At 30.9% G+C, this 23,403-nt stretch overlaps 1 protein-coding gene across 3 annotated transcripts in view; it reads left to right on the top strand.

Moving 5' to 3' along the window:
* LOC118205663 (uncharacterized) overlaps positions 1-23,403 on the top strand; it is a 55,750-nt gene that overhangs the window by 7,459 nt on the left and 24,888 nt on the right. For all 3 annotated transcript variants that reach the window (XR_015042540.1, XM_035377954.2, XM_035377955.2), the window contains exons 4-5: positions 3,095-3,201; positions 16,753-16,787. Coding sequence is in view for 2 of the 3 variants with exons in the window: in XM_035377954.2 (XP_035233845.1) it covers positions 3,095-3,201; positions 16,753-16,787 (142 nt within the window). In the remaining variant the exon portion in view is untranslated. The remainder of the gene's footprint in view (positions 1-3,094; positions 3,202-16,752; positions 16,788-23,403) is intronic.

Here is a 23,403-nt window from a genome sequence, read left to right on the forward strand (position 1 = left end):
AAAAGAACTATAAAATTTACGTAACTTGAATCATATTGCAGATTGAACTTGCACAGGATCATTATATTCTTATGCCTAATGAATCTTCCAAATGCAGTGAAAAAATTAAATTTAAGAACTTAAGAAATATGGATACCTTTTCTTATCTGTTCAGCCCTTCTGTACAGTCATTTACCGTTAATCCATTTAAAAAAATGGTGGCATGCTGAATTATGTAAAACAGCAATGAGTTAACAAAATTAAAAACATGAAAAACATCCCTAATGAAATGCTCAGAATTGCATAAAACAGCAACTAATTAACTAAAAGTACAACATACATTTATAATAAAACAGTTAACTTTCCTTTCTGCTTTCTGGCCATATGCACATTGACCTGTTTTAACTTTTAAAAAGTCAGGATTGCACAAATTAACTTTGTGGAATTTGCATTCCTACGTTCTACTACTAGGCAAAATGCAGTATTTCTAAAAAATGCAACACTTTCTTCTTCATTAGTAGACAAACTCCACAGTGGCATTATGGTTCATTATAAAAAAAAAAAAATTCCGCACACTAATCATAACAAACAGAAACCAGAAACACGACCCTTGAAATTCAAAACCATGCTCATTACCTTCGCCACCCAGATTGAGTATGGAATTAGGTGTTTGCATAGTGCTTAAGCAGCCATTAGTCTGTTGCCAGATAACTATATTTTTTTTAAAATTCTGGATTCCTTATTTTGGTGCCATAGTGCTTTGACCGATGATTCTTGTCAGGCTTGGACAGATAATGTGATAGTACTGAAATATGTAAATGGAGATAAAAAAAAAAGTCTGTCGCAACTTTAGAAAACATTAATCACGTGTGGCTACCCCTAACCGAAATACAAGCTTTACAATTTTCTATGCTTTCAATTAGATTGTTCAGGAATTCTTATAATAACAAAGTTTAACAATAAATTTAAACAAATTTAAAACAAAGTTTAACAACAAACAATGAATAGAGCCTTGAAGATGAGAATGTTAAGTAGGAGCTGCTCTATTGCAAGTTGACATCCCAGTGTGTTCCACAGATTTTCTGTTACATTTAAATTTAGTGAATATGCAGGCCATCTACTAGTTTCCTTCCTGTCAAAATAGTCAGTCCTGTATAACCCAAGGGCATTGAAAGGTTGACATTCCTATTCTAAATAAAAACAACATCCGTACAAAATATTAAATATAACTGAAGCTTGCTATATGTGATCGGTGTATTCAAATTCCAATGTAATGACTGATAAGATATAAATATTTAATTATTAACAATTACTGAGAATTCAGGTTAACGACATAAATGAATTGATCTGGTTATCAGAGACTTTGGTTAATAATCCACAATACAGAGAACTGCTAATTAAAAAAAAAAAAAAAAAAAAACTTGAAATTGATTAATTTGAGAGGGTAAATTGTATGACATTCAGATTGTTATTTTTAGGCCAAAGGAGTGTTAGCTCAGAAGAGTTATTAATTTCGTTTAGGCATTTTGAGTTAATTTATTAAAGACAGCGAATCACTTTTGAAATTGTGTTCGCCAAAATTATTGCCCTGTATTTAAAGAAATTAAATGAAGAAGAATCTGCATAAATGTATGTGCGTTTCTCGCATTGATTTCGGTAAGGCGATAAAGGTTACTAGCTAGGACTTTAGCAGTGTACATGGATAAAGTCAAGAGTGTGCGCAATGCCATTTTTGTGCAATTCTGGGTTTTTTTTTTTAAGTGAAAATAGGTCGACGTGTACATGGATACCGTGTATGTGCAATTCTTAAAAACGTGGCAAGCAGTTTGCAAATCTGCACTTTCTCCCAATTTCGCACCTAATCTTCATCATGATTAAGCACTTTTGATCCTTAAAAGTTCTAGCATAAGCATAATTCGGCTAGCAGATTGTTGGAAAAAAATGTTGAGTAAAAAAAAATGCCTTTACTTCGTGAAAACAAAATGGCGTCCAAACAAAAGCTAGCAGGTTGCTGTAGCAGGGTTGGTCGCCAAGTTGCCATAATCCGAAGATTAACCAAAATATGTCTCCACCTGAATGTAGGCATCTGGAAGCCCAAAGTTGGAATCTCTTTTATTACTTATTTCATATTTTGTAAACCATTTATGAGTTTTGATTAAGAAACTCTGCAATTTCAATGCGAGCAATGGCAACACTGTACGGGGGGGGGGATTTTTTAATCTCCAGCGCATAAGACTGTGTATCGGAAATTCTAATGATATGCTCTTTACAATATTTGGCTTTAGTGTAGAATTGGGTGCTCCTTCGATTGGTGACATTTTTTTTTTTAAATTTTGGCAATGAAACCTCACTTTTGGTTACCATGATAGTTTAAACTTTGTTTTAACTTCCCGATTTTATTTAAATGAAAATAGATTGATGTGTACATGGGCATATTTAAGGCAGTGTGCAGTGCCTAGTATGTGCAATTCTAGGATGTTTCTTTAAGTAAAAACAGATCGATGTGTACATGGACACAGATCTTATGCAATTCTTCTACTTCTTATTTTAGTTTTGTGTAGTGGCCATCTTGAAATTGTGACTTCCTGGCGCCGATCTTGGCGTCAAAAAAGAATCGCCAATAAACAAGGGGCACCCAATTGTAAACTTTTACCCAATATTTTGCGATATTGCTGTTGGATTGAATTTTATGGTTTAAGTGCTAAGAACATGATATTTAGTAAATAAAGGTAATGCACAAAACATTAAAGAAACACCCCTTTGGGCGTAATATAAAATTTGAAATCTTTTCAGATTTTTTTCTCTTGTCCAAGAGAGAATAATTACGAGAATTCTCATAATTACAATAAAAAATTAAGGTACTTTCTTGTTAAAGCTGCTTTGGCTACATAAAATTTGTATGTAGCAGATTGAGTGATTAATTAATTTTGACCATTCTCTGGTGGCTTTGCTAGTAATACAGGAAAAAATTAGGAAATATTTTAGCCTAATTTTTCATGGGTATTTTAAACAAAACTATAAAATATTTTCTGGTAGGTAATGCTTATTTATAATGCAATGTTTACGTAACTTGAAATTTTTATGATCTTTATTTATATATGATTTTTATTACTAGGGTCTTAGATTTGGAAGTTGGATTCGTAGGACTTTCTCGAATGTTGCCGACGATCTTTCAGAATCATATGAACCAGAACCAGAGCAACGAGAATCATTAGAAAACAGGTAATACAATAGAATTTTAATAGCTTGATATGTTTATTCAAAAAAGCTTTCAGACACTATTAATTATAAATTATTATTTTTTTGATAAGTGAAATTTTTATAAAGATTTTCATAAATTGATTATTTTAATGGAAGTTGAAATTATTTTCTTTGTAATTTGTGTAATGATTTTTCTTTGAACTTTGTAATTTATCTGTATTTTTTTATAATCGTGTTTGATAAGCAAAATCAGGTATTATTCCCACACTATAAAGAATCTTTAGAAGTTCAGTAATTTGCAGTTGTAATGTTTTTCAACATCAGGTTATCACTCCCATAAGCAACTGCATGTATGCTGTTGTGAGTTAAAGCTACCTTGAAGAAAATTTTAATTTGTTTAATAAATATGGAGCTTCCTCTTTTTTTTTTTTTTTAAATAAAGTAAGTTATTTGATGGTTTTCATTTTTAATCTATACAGTGGTGGCCAAAATTGTGGACACTTTTGGAAATTTTTATGTTTTTGAAATTTGTATGCTTATAGAAAATGTTACGTTTCGCAAAATGCAAACTTGTATATATCATTTTAAAGAGAATTTATCACTGAATTCAATACAAAACACAAAATTCAATTATTTGCAATACAAAAAAAAGTTTTATGTACTTTAATATAAATAAAAACATAGTCATGAAGTGGTTTGTAATGTGTAGCTTTCCTGGCCAATCACTGTTCTTGTTCTGAGAACCAGTTAAATGTTAGTAACTGCCAGTAGAAGCTGACATGTTTACACTTGAAACAAATCATTATTTTGCTTTGTTCTGTAGAAGAAGGACCTGTTTCTTATACACTGCAATTACAAGTAGGAATTTTTGTAAAAATTTTTAATATTTAGTCAAGAAGCAATGACATCAAATAAAAGAGTAGAACGGACACCTAGAAAGAGATGTAATATTATTGTGTTACGAGAAAGTGGTCTTTCCTATGCTGAAATTGCAAGACAGGTGGGTGGTTCAGTGACTACATCTGGAGTCCGAAAGTTTTGTTTACGATATCAAAAGACAAATTCAATAAAAAACAAAGAAGGAAAAGGCCGAAAAAGGTGCACCACATCTATTGACGACAGAAGAATAAAAGGACTATGTCTCCAAGATAGAAAAATGTCATCAGCGGCCATCAGAAGTGATCTGAATGATGCTGGTGTTTCTCTCAGTTCAAGAACAATCAGGAGAAGATTAACAGATGTTGGACTGAGAGGTAGAATTCCACGAAAAATGCCTTATCTTAATTTCCGGCAACGAAAAAAAAAGACTACAGTGGGCAAAGGAAAATTAATTGGACAGATAATCAGTGGTCACAAGTTATATGGAGTGATGAAACTAAAATATCATTATTCGGTAGTGATGGGCGAAAATATGTAAGATGTAGAATAGGAGAAGAGCTACATCCTGACTGCATTCAAGCAACTATGAAGAACCCAGTTAGTGTTATGATTTGGTCATGCATGTCAGCAGATGGTATTAGTCGATTTCATGTCATCGATGGGACACTGAATGCCAGAAAATAAATTGACACTATTCTAGAACCAAAACTTCTACCTTCCATCAGAGATCTCTTTCCCAGCAATGCTTCATTTATTTTTCAGCAGGATTCTGCTCCTTGCCACACAGCCAAAATATCGAAAGAATGGTTTCGTACAAAGAGCATTAAATTGTTGTCAATGCCAGGAAACAGTCCTGACCTCAATCCTATCGAAAATTTGTGGCACCATTTGAAAACTCTTGTCCGAATGAGGGGCCCATCAAATAAAAGGGAACTAATTGAGGCTATAATTGTTTCCTGGCATCATGTAATAACGAAAGAAGAGCTTAAAACTCTTGTCAGCTCAATGAAATGTTGATGTGAAGCTGTAATCAAAAATAAAGGGTACCCTACTAAGTACTGAAAACTCACTGCAATCATCACTATCTAATGTATATCGATAACTATTATCCTTTAACTTTTTTTTTGTATTTCAAATAATTGAATTTTGTGTTTTGTATTGAATTCAGTAATAAATTCTCTTTAAAATGATACATACAAGCTTGCATTTTGTGAAACGTAACGTTTTCTATAAGCATACAAAGTTCAAACACATAAAAATTTCCGAAAGTGTCCACAATTTTGGCCACCACTGTATATTAAAGTGTTTCACTCATTAAATTTTCTTAACAATTGTATTTTTTAATTGTTTTTATTATGCTGTAAAAAAGAAATGGAATATAATCAAATATGCAAAAAGCATTTTATTGATATTCTTTTTCACTTTTAAGCAGAGCTGTTAGATTTCTGCTTTGGCTAGATTTCTGCTTAGGCTAGATTTCTGCTTAGATTGCTAAAATCGGCACGGGAAAAACTAGTTCCTGTGGATAAAAACGGCAAAAACTCGTAAAATAACTAAAAATCCTATTTTAAAGAAGTTCGCTTATGATGTTTACAATATTAGTTAAGGGGTTGTATAACAAAAGATTACCAGTAAAGTTCTCTTGATTTTTGAATGAAGTGGTTTATTGCAAAAGTTAAACTTTCTTTATATATATATAATTGAAAAACTGGAAAGTATTACATTTAAACCCCGTCATCTGACATTCAACATAAAGCTGAAGTAACTGGAAATTTTTGAAATCTAGGAGATTTTCCAGTGTAAGGAAATAAGAGATTTGTTCCTTATAAAACATGAATAGGACTATGATTTGAATTTAACAAAAACTGTTGCCAAACAGTGCAATTTAGCACTAATAATGGATAAGCATGATGGAACGCTTTGTTTTTATGTAAACCCAGTTAATTCTTTATAAGTTGATTTAATTTTTGTAAAAAAGGATACATGTTAACTGCTGTTTATCTGTTTTCAATCAGATTTGTTCCTTATAAAACATGAATAGGACTATGAAAGTTGATTTAATTTTTGTAAAAAAGGATACATGTTAACTGCTGTTTATCTGTTTTCAATCAGATTTTGAAAAAAGGATGAAAATTTGGGACGTTTCTTCAACGGAACAGAACACAATAGAGTATTTTCAAAATTACAGAATCCTGGCATCAAGAAAAGTGTGACTTAAAATGAATAAATATGGCTGTGCGATGTAAAAAAGGTACTTTGTTATAGGAGGAGCTTCCAGTCATATTTAGCGATTTTAGATTTGTGCCAAGAACTCGGGTATAATTTCACCAAGCTCATGAAGTGCAAATATAAAAATAACACATATATAATAATAACAATAATACTCGCGTGGCATTTCCTAAGGGTATTTTTAAGAATCCTTGTTATTATTTAATCACATGTATTTGTTCCAGTCAACTGCAACATTTTCACACATATTAAGCCGTTTGTTACATCATTTCACGACGTCAGCTCCTCTACCTAAAAATACATAAATTTAAGGTACCCGACTACATTCTGATCGTCAATTTTGAAGAAATTTTTCAAAAAAAATTTATTACTTTAATTTAAAGCTTATAATTTTAGCTTCTAAAAACTATTTTTGTTTTGTCTCTCCGATGATTAGAAGTAGAGTTATTGCTTTTTTTGTTCTACACCATGAACTGGAAGTTGCTGTTTAAATGGCCGAAAGTTGATATTTAAGGGACACAGACTTTTCTAAACAAGAATATTTCATTTGAATACTGTTGGCAATATTCAAAAGATGATTTTGAAATATATGTATTATTATTATGTGCAAGACTGCTTTCGAAATTTCAGTATCGTATTTGGCAAAATTTCCGTTTGTCTTTACATTCTGATTTGATTACACTCTGATTTCGGGTGCTTGCTGTTTTCAGTATTATTTTTTATCTCATTCTGCTTTGTTATTTTAACATTGTGATAAAAATATTTTCACTTTATTATTGTAAACGTCGTAATGGGTTGGCGTGGAACTTTTCGTTCTAAAAAACGACGATTTGCTGGAAACAGATATACTGTGAAAGATTCTACCAGTGAATTGAAACTAGGAAACAATAAAACATTTTCTGAAAATTATAATGAAGCTAATAATGCTGCTGGTTATAGAATATTTGATGTTGAAATTTTAAAATCTCTATTTTCTGCATTATCCTGTCCAGTGTGTTTCAAAACTCAAAACAATGATAGTTTTAATAACGTATCATACCAGAACAAGTGTTTCTTGAGTTGGCAACATTGTGTCTTCGTTCCTATATAGGAGTAATACATTTTAATAATGGATTTTTGGGTATGTTAAAAATATTGGCAAAACTTAATATGAAACATCGACAATATACCGTCAAGGGATATAACTGTATTGATAAAACTCGGATTGTCGATTCAAAATGGCATTCTTTACATCCCGCAAAAATCGCAAGAAAAAAATTAAGAGCTTCTTTAAAGAAAAAATCGTCTAAAATAGAGTTAACAGAAGGTGTAATATACAAAACAGGGCAGTTTTAGCAATGTAATATATCAATTTCTAAGATATTTTCTAAAGATAAAACTTTAAATTTGTTTTTTGAAAAACTTGTTTTCGTCAACATTTCTAATATGAAAAACACCATAACTTACTATAACTTACTATAGCAGTTTTATGATACTTCCCACAAATATTCTTTAGAATATTGGGAATTAAATGGACTAAAAGTTTAGGTTCGTATACATATGTAAGATCTTTGCAGACAATTTTGTAAATGAAGAGAGAAAAATTTCTCGAAAAATAGCTAGTGTATGTACTCAAACAGGTATATTTGATAGACATTTTGCTTTATGACTTAGATTTTAGTCCATTTTATTCCTTATGCTTTAATAAATATAAGTGAAAAAAATTAAAGTAAAATATTGATAAATAATTTTGAGGAAATTAATCTTGTGATACTGAAATTTGAATACATTTTTGATACAAAATGTGAGAAAAAGTAAAAATTGCATTTTAATAATATGCTAATTAACACCAAAAATGAGTTTATTTGTACACTTTTTCAAAATTAGGGTATCGAACGTAGTCGGATACCTTAATACAGTGACAAATGATATTCTGGAACCACTGAACCAGTTTTCAACATGGAGGCCCTTTTTGCAATTTTTAACATTGCATCTCCAAAGATTTCATCTTTAACGTAAAGTTTCATATTGTGGCCAATTTTGCATACTTGTTAGGTAAAAGACCTCTTTCTTGAAAAAATTATATGCCATCCACCTCATTACTTGGTAAATTAAAGATTGTTAATGTTATATTCACACACACACACACACAAACACACAAAAGAAAAACAGTGAAAATAAACAATGCAAATTTAAAAATTTCATCAGAAATGAATAATACAGTCAAAAGTCGTTATCCGGACTCATCGGGACTTTGGCGATTCCGGATTATACAGTGTCTCAAAAAAGTGATGGTACACTTGTGCTTTACAAAAGGAAACTGCAATAAAATAAATTTAAAAACATGTAAAATATTTTGTGGGTGTGTTTCATACTTAAATTTAGTAACAATTATTACATAACATACATTTTCTCAAAATATTAAAATATTAATTTAATAAAAATTAAATTGTTTAGAACGGAGCAGAAAATGGCTCACTTAAGTGATGGGACACTATGTACTATGCAACAAAAATCGTCTGAAGTAAGCAATAAAAATATCTTTTGGGGTATTTATTTTTACTCAAAAGCAATTGCCAATAATTTATAAAATCGTCTGCAGTATTTCTCTCCAGTTTGTCTTGGAATTTTTGTGTTTTTTAGCTCTCTGCAGCCATGAATGCTAAACGAAAAGAAACTTTGCCTGGAATTCGAAAATTAGTTATTAATTTGCATATTGAACGTGGAAAATCTATTAGAGAAACTACTGAAACAGTTAACTTCAGTCATTCAACAGTTTTCAATATCATTAAACGATATAAAAAGAATCATATGATTCAGGATAAAAGAAGACCTGGCCGACCATCAAAGCTATCCAATGGAATAAAGCAAATTATCGTTCAAAATATTTTAAAAAAATCCAAGAATGAGTGCTCCTAAAGTTGCTGCTGATTTTAAAAGCATTATATGGAGTAATTGTTAATTCTGAGACTATTAGAAGAGTAATTCGATCTACTGGATATCACGGTAGAGCAGCCAGGAAAACATTCTTCGTAAGTGAAAAGAATAGAAAACTCAGACTGGCTTTCGCAAAATCCAACATAAATAAGAATTCTGTTTACTGGAATGAAGTTATATTTGCTGATGAGATTAAATTTAATATATTTGGTTCTGACGGTAGAATCTTGGTGTGGAGAAAACCCAGGGAAGAATTTCGCAAACAGAACTTGGTGCCAACAGTAAAACATAGTGGAGGAGGAGTTTGGTATGGGGGTGTATGTCGTCCGCTGGAGTTGGTAATCTTGTTTTTATTGACAGTATAATGGATCAGTACAAGTATATTGACATTTTAAATCAAAATTTGAAATCTTCAGCACGAAAATTGAACCTTCATAACGATTTTAAATTCTACCAGGACAATGACCTCAAGCACAGTGCTTTGAACGTTAAGACTCTGGCTGCTGTATAACTGTCCTGAAATAATAAAAACACCCCCACAATCTCCACAATTAAATTCCATAGAGAATATTTCGCAAAAATTGGAATCAAGAATTCGCAAACACACCATTTCTTCAAAACAACAATTAAAATCAGTGCTTCGAGAAGAATGGGGTAAAATCACTCCAGAAATCACAAAAAAATTAGTCGAATCCATCCCAAGAAGATTAAATCATGTTTTAAAAGTAAAAGGAAATCCAACAAAATATTAAAACCTTTTAAAAAGTAAAATTTTTGGATAAATATTTCATGGAAAAGTAAGTGTCCCATCACTTAAGTGAGCCATTTTCTGCTCCGTTCTAAACAATTTTATTTTTATTAAATTAATATTTTAATATTTTGAGAAAATGTATGTTATGTAATAATTGTTACTAAATTTAAGTATGAAACACACCCACAAAATATTTTACATGTTTTTTTAATTTATTTTATTGCAGTTTCCTTTTGTAAAGCGCAAGTATCCCATCACTTTTTTGAGACAGTATAGATCATCAGTATAAATCTCATAAGATGGCATGCAGAAATTCTAAAATTAAAAATATGAAACCGTAATTTATGAAATAAAGAACAATTATGATCCTAATAGGTATTAAAATTTACAAAAAAAAAAAAAAAAAAAAGCTTAATATTTATTTGTTTACTTTATTAAACGTTTCTTTCAATGTAAGTTGCTTCGTTTTATGTGATAATACTTTCTCTTTAATTCTATAAACAGACATAATTTCTTGTTCAGTTACAAAGTTCCGCTGTTCAAGTCCGTTAATTGCTGTGCCGAGAAAACCGACTAACTTGTCAATCGAAATTTTTTCGTTTTCACTAACCTCTCTGTCATATTCTTCATGTCTTTATCCATTTTTTTGCAGCAATTCCACTTTTTGTTTGATGAACATCGAAACATACTTTCGTTTTGTACGATCTTTTGGGAGCTTCCAGAATCGGAAATTCTATTTGACATAATCGAAAGTTCAAGTTTACTTTTATAGTATTGCTCTTACAGTCTGCAAAAAATAATAAGCCGGATCCAATTCGAAAATTAAGGAACAACGCAATCATCAACATTAACTGAAATCGATAATTAGATAATTTCAGCTTATACCGTCCGTTATACATAAAATGCGCACGCGAAAACGTATTCTGCGCTTGCACACACTCATATGCGCAGTTGTAAAAGGTCTTACGTGCACGCGTAAACGCCTAGGCGCATGTGTCGGCGCGGTGCATGCACAGAAAGTTTTTAGCTTTGAGGTCCGGATTATAGATCATTCCGAATTATGGGTGTCTGAATTAACGACTTTTGATTGTATAAGAACATGTGGTGAGAGTAAAAATGCAACACGAAGCTAATGTATGATTACTTGGTGACGTGTAAAAACACACAGCTGGTGCTGATATACAATCATGTAATGAAGTATAAGAACATGCAGCCAGATTTTAGCAAGATATCTCAGTTGATTGCCAAATCTTGGGGTGGGCTGCTATAAACAAGAAGTACCGAAAAATTATGAGAAGTGATTTAAGTTAATTAAATGATAATAAATTAAATAAAGAGTAGTCTGTTCCTTCAAACTTTTGTGAGAATCTCTGGCAAGAGCTTGGTGAGATCTTCGGTTAATCTTTGGATTATGGTAACTTGGTGATTTTTTGGCGACCAACCATGCTACAGCAACCTGCTAGTTTTTCTTTGGACGCCATTTTGTTTTCACGAAGTAAAGACATGTTTTTTTTTTACTCAAAATTATTTTCCAACAATCTGCTAGCTGAATTACGCTTATGCTAGAACTTTTATGGAACAAAAGTGCTTAATCATGACGAAGATTAGGTGCGAAATTGGGAGAAGGTGCAGAATCGCAAACTGCTTGCCGCGTTTTTAAGAATTGCACATACACAGTATCCATGTACACTGCTCAAAAAAAAAAAAAAAAAAAAAAAGGACAGTGCTATATCTCCCGTTCTACTGGGTCGATTGACAAAATTCAAACTGCATTTTTCATGTCTCGAAAGCGCCACTTAGGATATAGATTTACATATATAGCACTATTCTAACATAGGTATTTTGAAACAAAATCGGACTTTTTCTGAATACCAATATTTTTCCATATTTCGATTCTACGACTCAAATTATGCCAGAATACCAAGTTTTGAAAAAATCGTACGAGTAGTTTTTAAAATATTAGCTCTCAAAGTTTTAGCTCATCAATGTTAATTGAATTTTATAAATATTTATTAATATCTTATTTTTTATTAAACTTTTATTATTTTTCCTTTCACATTTCAAAATTTAGGTTCATTCCAAGTAAAATTTACTCATTTTGTGTGTTTTATTTTTTAAATTTCTATTTTTAAATAATTTTTATAAATTTTTCGAAAAAACTTTTGAATTATAACCTATAAAATTTTTACCATCATCTTAAAGTACATGTATTTCTAAGCATATCTGCAAAAAATTAGACTTTTTTATTCAAAATTTTCTAAGATATACACAAATTTGCATATTTTCGCGTTCTGAAATTTGGCATCTTTTTTTTTTTTTTTTTTTTGAGCGATAATAACGCCAAATGTGGTCTATGGCTGTTTGCTACAGTGAATTGCCACAGCTATCTTTAACCTTAAATTTCAAGTAAAATTTTACGGACAATTAATTATATGACATTTTTTTCCCTCAATGATGAGTAATAAATATTTATTAATACTATATGAAAAGCTATTTTTTAAATTATAAATGATATTATTCAAATTTTTAACTATTTTTAAAATTTCTCTCTATCTTCCTTTTAAAAAAAAATAAGAGTAAATTTTTACCTTAGGCGTTTTATCGTCTGCTACTTTACTTCGTTTAAATCGAATTGTCTAAAACTGAGAATTTTCGTTTGATGTTTATTTGAATTTTATGACATTAACTGCATAATTTATTTCTAAACAAACTGTTGCGTTTGAAGTGGCTGAAAGAGCGGCTGATACTATCATCCATGTTTTTAAAGTACAGTATATTTTTACAAAAACATAAGATTTAGAATAATCATTTTTATAAAAGTCAAATTATGATATAAACATACAACCCTCTAGAGACTCAGTGGTTATGTAGAAATGATCTGCAGCTACTTAATGGCTGGGTAAGCCAGCAGGTTCTGTGGACAAGTAAGAATAATTATATAAACGACACCCAACATTCTGGATTCAATTAACAACGAGGATACGATGTTTATTAAATGAATTTAAGAAATTTTAAAACATTTAAAACCAACTCATTTTAATCCTAAAATGTATTTTTGTGTGTAGCGTATTTTCATTATATCCTTAAAATTCTAATTTAGAATGTAATTGTTAAGAACTGAATCCTAATCATCAATAACATAATAAGTAATCATTACCGTTATTAATAAATCCTTCTTATAAAGTAATTGCAAATATTTCAAAAAACGTTCTGTCTGAATGCAAATATTTTTAATTTTATATTAATCAAGATTGCACACGATATTATTTATTTGTACTTCAATTCTTACCGTCAGCTCTAGTAGAAGTTATAAATCAATTATATTTAATTAAGGATTGGATTGGATTATTTAATTATGACAAAGCACACGAGGGCTATCTGTTTTGAGGGATGCCTTCGTGGAGGACTTTCTAAGGAAAACTGGCTCGTCTACATGTTACACATGGGAATAGCCACGAAAATGCCCATGCGGCGAGCCCGTTCGTGGGATTCGAACCTCAGACCGAACTACCAGTGTTCAACATCTTTACCGCTCGGCCGTTTGTGGGCCTTTACGAAATGGAAGGCGATAACTTTAAAATGATTCTCAGAAATATCAAGATATTTCGAAAAGTTGGATGCTTTTTAATATACTTGCAGAATGCCTAAAAAAAAGAGCAAGAATAAAGTAGAATGCCTGAAGAAAAAATAAATTTTTACGTAAAATTTAGTATTTGTATTTTTTTTTAAATCTTATGATATTTGATTCTTGCAATTTCAAAAATAAAATATTTGACTAAAATATGAATAACATTTTAAGAAAACAAATGTAGGATAAAATTGTGTAAAGCAATGAGCACAATGATGAAACTGTTTAAAGCAGTGTATGCAAGTCATCCTAAGTTAAAATGTCGGTTATACATCTCTCTTATTTATATGTATCTTTTCTGAACGGAACATTGAAAGGCGTGTTAGTGCTTTACTATATTTTCTCTTTTAATATATGCAGTTTTCAAACACATCGTAGTCTGGGTTACAAAGTATTCTTCCGAAAGAAACGCAATTCAAATAAATAAAATCAAATTCTGGAAAATTTTTATTAATAAATATGTTTAAAATGCTCAGTTCAAAGGAATAAATAGAAAATTTTAAAACAATTATCTGAAGAGACAATGCAACACAAACAATTAAAATAAAAGTATAAAAATTTGAAAATTATCTAAAATAACTATGACAAAAAAATATATATAAAGAAAACTATTTGGAAAAAAAAATAAAAATAAACGCTGCACCTTTATTTACGCAGTTCGAATAGGTAAATAGAAATTTTTAAAACAGTTATTCGAAAAAAAACATGCAACTTAAACAGTTAAAATGAAATTCGAGAAAGAAAAAAATTACTTAAAATAATAAGTTATGATTAAAAATATAATATAAAGAATATTATTTGGAAAAATGGAACGATGGTGACTTTTTTTTCCTCTCACGGGAAAGGAAACTAGGTTGCCATATATTAAGAAGTTCGCCAAGTCAACTATCCTTGGCGCAAACTGAAAAAAAAGTGCCAACATAAATTTGTGAATTTCTCCGTAAATTTCGCTCCAAATTTTACAAATTTCATATTTAGGCGTAATTTAAGTTGTAGAATCGAAATATGTAAAAAAATTTGTATGTTATTTCAGAAAAAGTCCGATTTTGTGTCAAAATACCTATGTTAGAATAGTGCTATATATAAATCTAACATATATCCTAAGTTGCGCCTTCGAGACATGAAGAACGCAATCTGAATTTTGTCATCGGCCCAGTAAAACGGGAGATATTAGAACTGTCCCCCCCCCCTTTTTTTTTTTTTTTTTTTTTTTTTTTTTTTGAGCAGTGTACATGTCGACTTATTTTCACTTAAAAAAAAATGCCAAAATTGTACAAAAATGGCATTGCGCACACTCTTGACTTTATCCATGTACACTGCTAGAGTCCTAGCTAGTAACCTTGATCGCCTTACCAAAATGTTGCCAAACTACCTGTTACCATATTCCAAAGATTAGCCAGATCTTTTCATGGTTAACAGAATTTCAGAAATGAATGTCATTTTTTACCTTGGTGTTTGTCTGAAATGCCCTTTTTTTTCTTTTGATGTGTTGCATAATGTAGGCATTTGATATTCAATTTTTTAACAAATAAAATTACTCTTTTTATAAATTTAGATCAGAAATTTCTCCTTCCATTCAGTTGACTTTTCTACTATGAACTGTATTTTTTGTATGCTGATCCAAAATTTTCGCATACCCAGAATTCAACATTTTCTGAACTTTCCAGATAGTCGAGCTTTTATACTGCATTTGGAAATTATTAGTATTTGCGGGCCATATGTTTGTGCAAGTAAAAACTATGGAAGTTTAATTTATTTTTATTTTCTTTGAAACTGCATCAAAAGGCAGAAGATTTCATTGGAGAAATGTGTATTACAAAAAAGGCTGATTTTGTGTGTAAAGCTGTGATGTAAGGCATCAAATGTGGGTTTATGTCATGAATTATTGCCCTGGTACTGTATATTGTGATTGAGGCATGTGAACTAGCATTATAATATTGGATTCTTTACTTTAACCTGCTTCTCAGAAACCCCTGTAAGATTGTCATCGGCCAGTACAGTCAGTCTAATTTTGCTAACATAAGTCAGTTTTAACCGTAAAAGATTTTAATGTGGATTTTAAAGAGAATAAAAAAAAAATTCCCTACATTAGCTTATTAAATTGGCATCATGTATTGAAAATTTTTATTGTAATTAGACATATAATTGCATAATATTGTTAAGAATTACACATATTTTACATGAAAATTAATGTAACAAATTATACATAATTGTATTAATTAGTAACATAATAACAGTAAAATACCTTAGCTTTTTAACATCACCAGCTTTCATTTCACTTTGGTCACTTAAATATGAACTTATACACGTGTATACTTAAATAATAATAAAACCTTTTTTTTATAAATACAAATAAAACAATCTGAAGAAAAACTGTAGAAATGGTACTTAATCTGCTATCTATCTTTTTTGAAACAGTTTATTACATTCTAATTGCATTACTGCCAAAGACCTCTTTGACTTTACTTTAGAGTATTTTATACTTGTTATTAGTTATAATAACTTTTTTTCCTTTTCTGCTATTGCTGCGTAGGCTATTTATGCACAGCTACTTTCTGATATTTTCATGCAGCTTTTATTAATGGAATTAAATAATATATACTTATATCTGTATATTCAGTACCACTATACACTATAACTAAAGTGAGCTATAGCAGTGTAATAATGAATTTATTTTAGCCGTTTTGGATCAGTGTAAGTATTTTGCAAGAGGCTTTCTTTTCAGTTGCAAACTGCCCCCACTCAGAAAAAGGTGCTATACTCAACCAATCTGTTACTGTATAATTGTGAAATTTAAGATAACATCTATTAGCAGTCATACTGCTGTTTCTCAAAGCTAAATAATTTTTAGTTTTTAACACGTTGACTGCCAACTACGAGTTATCTCATACTGTGTGTACTTGCCATTTTTGTGCAGCTGCGATTAAACTCGGAATATATCAGTGCTAATATCGATAGATGGCTTCTGGGAAAGGAACAGAAAATTTATTTAAAAAAGAACAAAAAATGTAATTATAAAAATTAATATGCCTTCTTGGACCGGAATCCGGAAAGTGCCATGGCAGTCAGCATGTTAATAGCTTAAATATTTTAGAACATACAATTAATAATCTCTATAGGAGTTTAATCCCTAAAATGATCTAAAGTGGTTTTATTTTTTCTCTTCTAGAGCTCTTCGAGAAGCTTTATTAGATGATGATCCTGGTAAGTTTATAGAAAGATTTTTAGTATGTTTCAATGTTTGTTTGAAAGTATAATTTTGTAGAATTAAGCTTTATCTTTTGATGCATCATTAGCTTATTATTTAAATAAAGGAAAAAGAATTGCTAACTTTAAAGAAGTCAATACTATTTTTTATTGTGTAATTTCATAAACATCAGTCAAACTGGAAGAACTATAAAATTTCAGGTTAAGGAACATATGTCATTGTCAGAAAGAGCAAATTTAATAAGTATGCTATCTCTAATAATTAGTTTCTTCACTATAGTTTTAAATTTCTTTCAAGTAAAATTATCCAAAACATTTTTTCCAACATGTGAATTAGAGTGTCCTTTGAGACAATCTACATTAATTAAAATTTGTTAATTTCATTAAGTAAAATTGTGTTCTTTAATGTATTCGAAAACTTTATTTTGCATTAAGGGGCTAAATAAGTTACACTGAAAGAAATGTTTAATAAAGCAAACAAATATTGAGATTTCCCCCAAATTTCGATTACCTTAAGGTCATAAATGCTTTATTATTTCATAAGCAACTATTTCAGATTTTTATAATTTATGAATGTCATCTAACTGGATTTAAACTGATGTTCTAAATGTGGAATCACTGAAATCTTGAGTCTGATTCTCGGAATGGAAAATTTATTGGTCATTTTTCAAGGAGCAGCTGAACAAATTTCAACAGAGCCGCATTTGTCAATTATATATACTGAGTGGTTATAATTAAACTTCCCATATAAACGGCATCCTACAATGCAAACGGGTGAATGAAATGCAGTGAAATTTTTGTATATGAGCTATACACGAGATGTGCTCACGTAATTAAAAAAAACAAAATTTCATTCCAAAATGTCCACCAGAGGGCGTATTTTCAGGAAATTTAATATAATAAACGACTAAAACAGAATACAGAAACAATATTAACATTTATTGACTAGTTTCTGATCACCTTGTCATTGAAGCACATTAAGTAAAAGTAAGGGAAATACAAAAAGAGTTCAGTTTGCAGAAACAAGAAAAAATTAGGATGAAATTGCACAAGAGGAGCAGTTGTTAATCGTGCTTAGAAAGGTGCTCCACGTGACCACCCTCCATTCACTTGCAAAATTTCAAGTCGATGGACAGTGTGTTCAATAGCAGATCGTAACTGATCAGTTGTGAGGCTTTTGCACATGAAGCGTTATGGAGTTCTTTAAGTCATTTAACGTCTCGGACGGAGTTAGATCCGCCGAACGTAGTGGCCATGGAGTGACTAATAACTCATTCCTCTGTGAAGTGTTGGAGCAATGCCTTCACGTACTTATAGATATGTGGGAACTCATTCCTCTGTGAAGTGTTGGAGCAATGCCTTCACGTACTTATGTGGGGGTGCACCATCCTGCAGGAAAATGGTCAATTTAAGGACCTGTCTTTGCTGTAGTCGCGGCATTACAATCATCTGCAGCATGTCATGGTACCAACAGCCCGTAATGGAACATATGACAGGCCCACGTTTACCGATTTCCTCAGAAGAATGGCCCAAGGAAGAATATTGCTGTGCCACCCCAGACAGTGACCTTTGGAGGCTATAGAGGAATTTCAGTGTGGATCTGCAGATGTTCCATATCCCAAATGCAGCAATTCTGTGGGTTTACTGTCCCATTGAGGTAGAAATGAGAGCCTCATCGCTCCACAGAATATTTCAAGGCCATGACAGATCAACAGTCATTTTGTTGAGATAACTGACTGCGAATGAGAAACGTTATGTTTTGTCCCTATCAAGCAGCTCCTGGGTATGGCAGATTTTGTATGGAAAGTAGTGTATTATGTTTCTGAATATTGTTTGGACGGTGCTGTAAGAATAGCCTGTCTGTTGAGAAACTGCATGCGTGCTACTGCTCCTAAACTCTGATGTCTGTGACTGTGTGTCAACAGCTGTCTGTCATTACGGGCATCAACAAGTACTGGTGTGACATGTTTACTCCCTCTTCCAGGTTGAACTCCCAATTTTCCTGTCTCTTCAAATTTCTTAATCATGGACTGGATACCTTTAGTAGACATTGGTCCAAGCCGTAGGTTTTTTTCTAGGATGAAATTTGTGAACTGCAGCAAACGCATTTCCGTTGTTTTTGTAAAATAGCTTCGCTAATAATGCACGTTCAACTAAAGAGACCGTCATTAGGACAGTTGGAAACATCGGCTTCCTATTCTTTCCAAGTATACAAATCTCAACATTTTTCTCTTACAGCTGACAGCTTTTCCCAGTTTTGCATTTTATTATTCATAATTCTTGTTCTGGATTTTTAATATTGTTTCTGTATTCTGTTTTGGTCGTATATTGTGTAAAATTCCACGTTTTTCCCGAAAAGGTGCCGTCTGGTGGTTATTGTGGAACTAACATTTAGTTTTTGAAAAATTCCACGAGCGCGTCTTGCTTATAGCCCATATACAAAATTTTGTTGTGTTCTGTTTGCTCTTTAAGATGCCATTTATAGGGGATGTTTAATTATAATCACCTTGTAGATGATTATCAAAAGTAACTTTGCAAAGAAAACAAAAGTGAGTGTGGAAGAAAGAATTTTGAAGTAATTTAAAATAATACTTCAGAGTCATTAAAATTTGTTAATATCAATAAAGATGGGCAGTAAAAATTAAGATTGAATTTTTTTAAACAATTATTAAGCTATAATCTGCTCTGACAGGATCCTAAAAACTAAAATCATTGAAATTAGAAACCAGAAAAGCAACTTGATAAATTAAAAAAACAGCTGACAGCTTTTCCCAGTTTTGCATTTTATTATTCATAATTCTTGTTCTGGATTTTTAATATTGTTTCTGTATTCTGTTTTGGTCGTATATTGTGTAAAATTCCACGTTTTTCCCGAAAAGGTGCCGTCTGGTGGTTATTGTGGAACTAACATTTAGTTTTTGAAAAATTCCACGAGCGCGTCTTGCTTATAGCCCATATACAAAATTTTGTTGTGTTCTGTTTGCTCTTTAAGATGCCATTTATAGGGGATGTTTAATTATAATCACCTTGTAGATGATTATCAAAAGTAACTTTGCAAAGAAAACAAAAGTGAGTGTGGAAGAAAGAATTTTGAAGTAATTTAAAATAATACTTCAGAGTCATTAAAATTTGTTAATATCAATAAAGATGGGCAGTAAAAATTAAGATTGAATTTTTTTAAACAATTATTAAGCTATAATCTGCTCTGACAGGATCCTAAAAACTAAAATCATTGAAATTAGAAACCAGAAAAGCAACTTGATAAATTAAAAAAAGTTGCCTGGTAAACCAGTAAGTTTTTTTAAAATGTTGAATCAGAGAAAAGATAAAAAGGCTTAATACCTGTTGCAAAATTAAGTTTTAAAATAAAAATTTAAGGAAATGAAACCCAATTATTTTATGTCATTTGCTTCAAAAAGAGTCAAGTTTTATAACTCGTAATAGTTCATTGTGTTTTGTAGTAAATGCATAAATTTATTCAGTTACTGATAATTAATTTGTTAATTCATTATTGTTAGTCATGGAATACGGAGAAAATCAAGAATTCAATATCAATGAGAACCTTGTGAAATAAATTTAGAAAGGATTTCAAAGAATTATAATAAATGTAATCATAATAATTAATTGTAGTTAACATAACTGTAATGTCCTAATGGTATACTATAGGTGGACTGAAAGTAATAAATCTCTGTCTTAAGTTTGTCCTTGCACTTTACTCTTTTATATATATATATAGGAAGAACAGCATAACTTTCTGACGTGTTAATTCAAAACTGTATTAAAATAAATGTGCTACGTAAAATAATTACTTCAATGCTAATGGCCTCAAAAAATTTCACTCCTTTCACAGCTGTATTCATAATTATGAAGCTTTTTCTGTACCAAAGCATGAAACAGAAAAAAGAAAATCTGAAAGGTTTCAATTTTTAAATTACGTCCAAAGAGGCTTTTCTTAAACATTTTGTGTGTTACATTTATTTATTAAATATTATGTTCTTCGCACTAAACCATAAAATTCAATTCAAGAGCAATATCGCAAAATAATTTTAAATTGTGCATATCTTTAGAATTTCCAACACAGAGTCAAACGTGCTGGAAATAAAAATGTCTTTTCTGTATGTTGCCATTGCACGCTTTGAAATCCTTGAGTTTGTTAATCAAAAATTCGTTAAAGTTTTACAAAATATGAAATCAATAATCAAACAAATTTCAAATTTGGGTATCCAGATGCCCATATTTGCACAGGGTTCGTAGCGGTCCTTACAAGTGCTTATAAGTCCTTATATTTGAAAATAAAATATAAAGGCCCTTATAGGTGCTTAATTTTTCTTTAAAGCCCTTATTTTTTTGTTTTTGGTGCTTATTTTTTGCTTTTAGTGCTTTTTTTAATGAACACGCATTTCTTCCCTGTACCAAGGCCAAAACTAAATTTATATGCAACGTCAGATGGTGAATCATACTCCCGGAAATTGCTTTTCCCCTTTTCTCTGCATTAACGTAACCTATGGTACGCGCGAGAGTACAGACAGGTGCACGTCGTTCTATTGGTCAAAGAATTGTGAAAACGGTAGAAAATTCCGGTACATTCGGTATTCCTTTCCTCCCACCCAAATACTTCACACGTTTGGATTTCTATCAAGATTTTAATAATTTGCATTCTCGTTCCGCGTGGTCAGTTCGTATTCGTGTTTATTACGATCGTTATGCTTATATTATGAGTATATGCATGAATATTTATAATAATATAGTTGCAGTAACTGCTGAAGTATAGATAAACTTCCAAAAATGGGTGTGTTTTTACACAGATTAGCTTTCTAAGGAATAATATTCGGAATGGCTTAAATAAAAGGAAAGTGATCGAATAGTCAAAATAATTTCTTTTTTTTTTTTTTTTTTTCTTCTTTTCTTTTTGCCAATACATTATATAGTACGGAGGTTGGGAGGTTCTCCCCTTTCTCGGCAAAATCTCTAATATTGAAGCAGCAGACTTTTTTTTTTTTTTTTTTGGTCACTGTCCAATCTGGATTGAATAGAACTAAATGTTTTTTCGGTCTGCCCAACCGAAGCGAAGATTGATTCTATTCCGGAAATTTAATGCAGTCTGTTGAAAATTAGAATCAGAAACACCCCAGATTAGTAAGTCTCTTTCTTTTCCTTTATTTAGTTCTTTATTCTTCGAATACCGGCAGCTGTTGATTCCGATTGCGTAATATCACATGTGGAAGAATTACACGGCACGTATTGCGCAATAACGTTTGCCACGTATTGCGCAATAACGTTTGCGGTATTTTGCAGGTATAATTAATTTTTATGTTCACTCCGAGATTTGTTTATGAACACTTAAAAGAGTTTTACTGTGCTTTCTAAGCAGAATATTTCTGAGTTCCGTTGCTCTATTTTTATATGATGCACATACCGAAATGTCAAAATAATTTATTTAGCCAAGAAATCTAAAGAACGGCTACAATCTCCCCCACTCCTCTTTTTCCAGTTACTATCCCGAATATTCGGCAATTTCCGAGTATGTGGGTTAATTAAGCTTTCACTGCTAAAGAATGACTGCTTGAAGCAATTTCCCATCTTCTGATTTCAGAAATGTGCCTCTTTTTTACTTAAATTACTTTGCTTGGAATATATGTTAAGGGAAAACTGTTATGCAATGAAAATTTAGAAAATGTTCAGAATTTTGATTTAAGGTAAATTATTTAAATATTAATATGAGTGGAAAAATAAATTGTATTTATTATTAGGTGCCAAACGAATACAATTAATTTGGCTTATTATTTATTTTCTATATATTGAACTGAAATTTCATCATTAAATCTTGTAATATAGTTTAGTTCTGCATAGTTTTTTTTTCTCTCATTGTAAACTAATTCTGTAAATTGAACTGTCATTTAAAATTTAAAAAAAAAAAGTTAATTGTTTTCCGTGGTTGAGGTAATGCTTATTCTCTTAATAAATATTGCATTGCTCATATTTTAAATTACAAGTCTAATTTTTCTTTTAAGGTTATGCAGTTGTGTATAATGTAATTAGACAGGTGCTTATTTTTTTAACTAAAATGTGGCTATGAACCCTGTTGCAGTAGGATTACTTCATTCAAAATTTGATGTCTCTAGGTACTGTTGTTTTATCACAATGCAAGAAACATAATGTACATTTATTCAGATTCTTCATTATTTAATTTCTTCAAATATAATACATGGCAATAATATTTGATGGCAACAGTTTGAAAAGTGAAATGGACATTGAATGATTCAACACAAAACGAAAACAATAGTCTTTCATGGACAAAGCCCCTTTTGACTAATAAAAGCATAGTGCTATACATAGAGCTACTGAACTTAATAATAAATAAACTATAGTTTTTGAAGGGTTTGGAGTTTGAGTATTTAGCATAAGTTGCTATGATACATATTCAGAGTTGCCAACTCTCCCGACTCCCGATTTTTGACCGCTCTCCCGCCAACTCAATTTACAATATATTTCTCCCGACTTTTTATTATTCTTAATATTTCTCACGATTTTTATGGAACTTGGCTTAATACTTCGTTATATGAAAAAAAAAAAAAAAAAAGTGATTTTGGACGTCTGAAAGCAATTGAATTTT

Source organism: Stegodyphus dumicola, chromosome 1, assembly GCF_044657685.1.
Source record: "Stegodyphus dumicola isolate Sdum_Otavi_A_Nest chromosome 1, ASM4465768v1".
NCBI classification, from domain to species: Eukaryota; Metazoa; Arthropoda; class Arachnida; order Araneae; family Eresidae; genus Stegodyphus; species Stegodyphus dumicola.